At 54.2% G+C, this 5,897-nt stretch overlaps 1 protein-coding gene and 1 long non-coding RNA gene across 5 annotated transcripts; one reads left to right on the top strand and one right to left on the bottom strand.

Moving 5' to 3' along the window:
• The first annotated feature begins 220 nt into the window (after positions 1-220).
• Positions 221-3,302, top strand: TYROBP (transmembrane immune signaling adaptor TYROBP). 4 transcript variants are annotated; one of them, XM_024733998.1, is made up of 5 exons: positions 221-341; positions 723-749; positions 907-1,041; positions 1,223-1,266; positions 3,069-3,302. In XM_024733998.1, the coding sequence occupies exons 1-5, from the start codon at positions 290-292 to the stop codon at positions 3,126-3,128; spliced, it is 318 nt and encodes a 105-aa protein (XP_024589766.1). In that variant the 5' UTR covers positions 221-289; the 3' UTR covers positions 3,129-3,302. The 4 variants fall into 4 exon arrangements, with proteins under 4 accessions (XP_024589766.1, XP_024589765.1, XP_024589764.1 ...); XM_024733997.1 differs by having other exon boundaries at positions 224-341; positions 1,220-1,266; XM_024733996.1 differs by having other exon boundaries at positions 224-341; positions 907-1,101.
• Positions 3,303-3,436: 134 nt separating this feature from the next.
• On the bottom strand, positions 3,437-5,764 carry LOC112392326 (uncharacterized). Its single transcript, XR_003001664.1, has 4 exons — positions 4,560-5,764; positions 4,358-4,381; positions 3,811-3,942; positions 3,437-3,585 (listed from the first exon to the last, which is right to left on the bottom strand). It is a non-coding gene; the product is annotated as an uncharacterized LOC112392326 (long non-coding RNA).
• Between the last annotated feature and the right edge of the window lie 133 nt (positions 5,765-5,897).

Genomic DNA, 5,897 nt, shown 5'->3' with positions numbered 1-5,897 from the left:
TCAGCCACAGACCCTCCTGTTATAATGATGTCTGACCCCTGCCTAGGGATGGAGGTCGAGTTGACACATGTATCTTTTGCCCTTCGTTCCAGCCATTGGGGGCTGCAGCATGGCCCTCTGGGGTGTCTGGGCCTGACTCTTTGGTGGTATCCATCTCTGTTCCTCCTCCCCCATTGTCCCCTCCTCCCTCCTGCCACCACCCACCTCAGACTTCCTCCTTTCCTTGGTTGGACACTACGTCACATCCCACCCGCCTTGGACTGTGGTGTCTAGCAGCGTCGCCTGCATCATGGGGGGCCTTGGACCTTCCAACAGGCTTCTGTCTCTCCTGACTGTGGGTGGTGAGTTGGGGGCTTTGGCAGCTCTTGGGCTCAGCTCTGGCCAGGAAAGGGAACAGGGCGGAAAGAGAGAACCAAAGGGTGGGGGTTGATACTGGAGCAGATCCCTGGCACCCAAAACCCTATGGGTCTCTCCCAGAGCCTGTGCCCCACAAGATCTGGCCTCTGGGAGAAGCAGAGGGAGGGGATTCTGAGGGTGTTGCAACAGGACACGTCGATGTAGAAGTAACACAGTCCGGTGGCCGTGATGCCGGCCCGCAGGTCCCACCAGACGTGGCTCTCCACCCGCGCCTACTGCCTGTTAGGACCCACCCTACCCAGCTTCTCTGCCCAACCCCCAGTCATAGTCACGTGTCTCAGTTTACCTTCTTTTTCTCTCCTCAGGTCTCAGCCTCGTTCAGGCCCATGCAGGTAGGCCTAGACCTTGCGATCTCCCTCCCTACCTCCCAAAGACCACCCCACCTCTGTCCCTTCCCCAGTCTCTCCACACCACCCCCTGATGACTGACACCACCTCCCAATTCCCAGCTTCCACTGGTCTCTGACTCCTGTGCCACTTACGTTCCCAGACTGCAGCTGCTCCTCAGTGAGCCCCGGCATGCTGGCAGGGATCGTGCTGGGGGACCTGGTGCTGACCCTCCTCATCGCCCTGGCCATGTACTCCCTGGGTCGGCTGGTCCCTCGGGGGCGAGGGCCCACGGAGGGTGAGTGGAGCTGGCCGGGGATGTCCTGGGACCCTCTGAGGACTTCCCTGGCGGGGAGGGGTAAGTTCCCAAGTCACAGTCCACCCAAAAGGAGGTGATGGAGGGGCGGCTTTTGCAACCAAATGGTCCCAATTCTCACCCCGTCTGTCTCTGAACTCTGCTGTTCCCCACCCCCAAGCAGTGACCGGGAAACAGCACATCACTGAGACAGAGTCGCCTTATCAGGTGAGGAAACCAGCTTTTCTTTCTCACACCTCACTCCTGCGCTGAGGGTGTCCTGTCCCAAATACCCCTCCCCCAGCCCCTGCAGAACCTAGGCCCTAAAGCCCACTTTCTCAGCAGCTCCTCAAACGCTTGAAGACAAAACATCCAAAACTGCTTTCAATGATCAATCACCACCTTATGCGCAGCTTAAAATGCGTGGAGGGGAAATACAGGGAGAGTTTGTCTCAGCCAGAAGGCAGGCTCTGAACTGTTCTGCAAAAGCCCAGCCCAGGACAGGCTGATTTCTCAGAGAAGTCCTCATAAGGGCAGAGGATATAATTCAACCCTAGTTTGGTAACTCTAAAGAGAGGAGCTCTGAATTTGTGGGGGAGGGACCCTGCAGCCTTTGAGAAACTGACGAAAGCCAGAGACTCTTCAGAAAAATCCACACAAAAAATACAAAATTGTGCATATAATCTAGAGGCGGTGCAAGTATCCTTGAAACCCTTCTTAAGAACCATAATGCAAATGTCATCTTTCCATCTCCCACCTCCTGTCCGTGCCATTCTTAACCCTTTAGGGGGTCATGACCTCCTCTGAGAATCTAATGGAAGCCAAACAGACCCTCTCCAGAAAGATGAACTCCAGACTGGGCATTTGTATATGATTTCAGGGATTCTATCTGAGGCCTGCATCTTGGGGCCATAGAACCCCACCCCATCCCCATTGTGAACCCTGCTCTGTGAAATCTGTTTTACTTGTCTGCAGCCAACTTTGCTTTGCCTCACTTGTGGATAAAAAGTCTCTTTGTAAAGTATAAGAATCTCAAGTTTGGCTCTGTGAGGTCCAGAGGACTGAAGGGGCTTTCCAGTTACTGGGGGAGGTGGGGGACAGTGAAATTTTAGGGCAAAGCCCCAGTTTATTCATTCCTTTGGTGGAATTTGTTGAGGGCCTATATATGCTAGATGTTGGAGACACAGCAGCAGAGCTCACATCCTAGTTGGGGAGACAGACTTTTTTTTTTTAATTAATTAATTAATTTTTATCTTTGGCTGCGTTGGGTCTTTGTTGCTGCGCGCAGGCTTTCTCTAGTTGCGGCGAGCGGGGGCTACTCTTCATTGCGGTGTGCGGACTTCTCCCTGCGGTGGCTTCTCTTGTTGCAGAGCACAGGCTCTAGGCGCGCAGGCTTCAGTAGTTGTGGCACGTGGGCTCAGTAGTTGTGGCTCGCGGGCTCTAGAGCACAGGCTCAGTAGTTGTGGCTCATGGGCTTAGTTGCTCCGTGGCATGTGGGATCTTCCTGGACCAGGGCTGGAACCCGTGTCCCCTGCATTGGTAGGCGGATTCCTAACCACTGCGCCACCAGGGAAGTCCTGGGGAGACAGACTTGAAGCAGATTAACAGATAAGATCATTTGGGAAGGCAACATGAAGGAAATAAAGTAGGTTGATGTGACAGTGAGTGACTCGAGTGTGTGGGGAAGAAACTATGGATGGGGAAATCAAGAAATGCTTCTATGAGAAAGTGACGTGAGCTGAGACTTGAAGGGTGAGAAGGAACTACCCATGGGAATATCTAGGGGACCAATGTTTCAGGCAGAGTGAACAGCACACACATAAAGGCCCCTTGGCTGGGGCATAACAATGAGGCAGAGGAGAAGGGGGAACATTGAAGGCACTTGAATGAAGTCCAGATCTCTTTCATGGCTACAAGGTTGAAGAAGCTGCCAGGGGCCTTGCAGGCCCCTGGGAGGAGGCTAGATTTTATTTTCAGTTTATTTGGTGGACCCCCTTCGCTGATGGTCCACACCCTGTCCATCCCTTTAGGAGCTCCAAGGCCAGAGGACAGATGTCTACAGCAACCTCAACACACAGAGGCCATATTAAAAATGAGCCCAGACCAGGGCAGTCAACAACCTGATGCCTGGATCCAATCATTCCTGATGCCTGCCCAGCACTCTATTTCTACTCCCACCAAGATACAGATCCACAGAGTGTCCACAATGACACATCAGACCTCTCCCCACTACTGCCCCCAAATAAACATGGAGCACACAATGTTGAGTTATTCCAGATCCCTGGGCTGACGGGATGGGGATATGCGGGGTTCTAGGTGGATCAAGGACCCAGAAACAGCTAAATGAGAGGGAGCCTTTGGGGAACCTGGGTTGTCTGAGAAAGAATCAGAACAAGAAGTATTTCAATTGCTTTATTCCAGCCCAGAAGAGGGCTGGATTTCCTGTGCCGCCACATGCAATCCAGGATGACAGGCTCAGAAGTCCTGTGTGGCAGTTACTGGGGAGTCAGCCCCTGCCAGGCATGTTGATGTAGATTTTGCCATCTTCTGGGGGTGGGGGAGAGAAAGCACGAGGCCTGACCACCCACCTTCCACCCACATCTCCACTTCCTTGGGGACCCCCTGCCTCAGGGGTTTCCTCAGGAGTTCCCCTAAGCACCGCCCCCAGGGTTTCCCCAGAGCCTCAAGGGCTTGCCCGGGGGCACCCGCCCTGGGGACCCCCTCCCTAGGGACACCATGCCTCTTCAGGCCCAGCTCTGTCCCTGCCCTCACCTTGGGTGGGCCTGCTGCGTGGGCGCACACACACAAACAACACCACCACGATTAGCAATGACACGACCGCATCTGCAGCCACGAGGCCCGCCAGGAGTGGCAGGGAGAGGGGCCCACATCCAGAACAGGAACCTGAAGGGGTGGGAGCCAAGATAGAAGGCAGCTGAGGGGGGTTCCAGGCACTTGGGCCTGGGCTTTGGGCATATGGGTCAGAGGAAGTCCCTTTGGAGGTGGGTGTCCCAGATTCCCTGGGGAATGAAAGGGGAGAGGGAGATCCAGAGAGAGGCTGGGGCCTGTCCCAGGGTTCCCAGGACTATGCTTTGGGCATAGTAAGTACTCCTGAAGACAGGCTGGCGGATGGCCGAGTCCCTGGGCCTTCAGTTTGGTGATGAGGACAGTGAGATGGGGACCTAGAGAGGGCTGCAGATCCTCTGGGGGCTCTGATTCAGGGATGTGAGGTGAGATCCAGGACCCACAGGCCACACTTCAGGGATGGAAGCAGGACCTGAAGCGGTGCTGCAAAGGGGACAGGGTGTTGATTTCTCACCTGGGGTCGTCTGAGCTGCAGCCACTGAGGAAGGAGAGGGAAGGTAGATCAGTGGGGAGAGGTGGTTCTCAAAACAGGGTGCAGGGAAAGGTGATGTCCTGAGAAGTAGCCTCCACTCGGGAGAGGTCAAATAAGAAAGAGGCACCCAATGGGAGGGAAGCACCCAGAGACACAGAGGGAGACAGGAAATCAGAAATCTCACCTCACAGCAAATCTCACCCAGCGGTGAGAAGGGGACGAACAGCAGCCATCCAAACTCAGCTTCCCTCCGCAAAGAACCAGGCCCAGAAGTCTCTCTCTGGAAGGGAAAGGGCACTGGGAGAAGGACCCATCCTCAGCACCCCTCCCTTCAGATGCCACCCCAAGCCACTCCTTTCACAAAACTCTGCCTAACAGCCCCCATAACCACTGGCTTCACTTGGGAGCAAAAGCAGGAACAGGATGTTGCCTGCAGGAACCATGGTGGGCCCGGGGCTGGAAGAGGTCTGCCAAAGGGTTTTGGTCCAGAGAAGTCCTGAGGAACAATGGGGAGTAGAGAGGCAGCAATAGCGGATGTCACTCTGCTGGTGGCAGGGCCACCTGCTTCCTGTGTGTGTGTGGGAGGGGGAGAGGTGATGGATCTCTCTGACAGCCTTTAGGGACAAACTAGGGGGAGGGTTAGAGAGATCAGGGAGGCTGCTGTGATCGTCCAGGTGGGACATGACAGGTGGACCAGGGTGTGGGCACTGGGGAGATCCTGGAAAGATTTTGAAGGTAGAGCCAACAGAACTTGCTGATGGAGTGGATATGAGTGTGCATGAGAGAGAGGGGTCCAGGATGACCAAAGCTTCTGGCCTAAGCAACTGAGAAGACAGAGCATCCTTTGACAGGATGGAGAAAGAGGGGAAGCAGGCTTAGGGGGGAGAGTGCCAAGGTTTGGGCAAACTGGGTTGGAAATGCCTGATAGATCACCCTGTGGAGAAGCTGAATGACCACAGCTGCCTCTTTGAGTTCAGGTGGTAAGTCTGGTCTGGAGATGTAAATTTGGGGATTGCTGGCTTATGGATGGTATTTAAAGCCATGAGACTGGATGAGATCATCAAGGAAGTGAGTACAGACAGAGGAGCAACAACACCTCCTCCCAACACCGAGAATGGGTGAAGAGGAGGAAGCAGCCAGTAAAACGGAAGGAGCAGCAAGTGAGGGAGGAGAACCAGGAGAGCATAGAGTCTTGAGGGCAGGGGAGAAATATGATTTACATGGTCACCAAGATGGGAACTGAGAACGAGCCTCCCACTGGAATGTCAGTTGGCTTGAGGGTTGGGAATTCCTGCCCGCTTAGTTCACAGCTATACCACAGCACCCAGCAAAGTACCTCCCTTGCAGTAATTATTTTTAATGATGAATGAATAATGAGAACTGGCCTCTGAGAAAGGTGATGTGTGAAAGGGGGTAAATTTGAGTTCACCTATATCCCTCTTACCTACAGACCTTTCTTCCCTAGAGACCAGGGAGTTCTGAACCCCAGCCCCCTTCTCTCTCGGGATCCAATAATACTGGC

Source organism: Neophocaena asiaeorientalis, unplaced genomic scaffold (genome assembly GCF_003031525.2).
Source record: "Neophocaena asiaeorientalis asiaeorientalis breed wild unplaced genomic scaffold, Neophocaena_asiaeorientalis_V1.1 scaffold280, whole genome shotgun sequence".
NCBI classification, from domain to species: Eukaryota; Metazoa; Chordata; class Mammalia; order Artiodactyla; family Phocoenidae; genus Neophocaena; species Neophocaena asiaeorientalis.
This window is presented reverse-complemented; position numbering and strand designations above follow the sequence as displayed.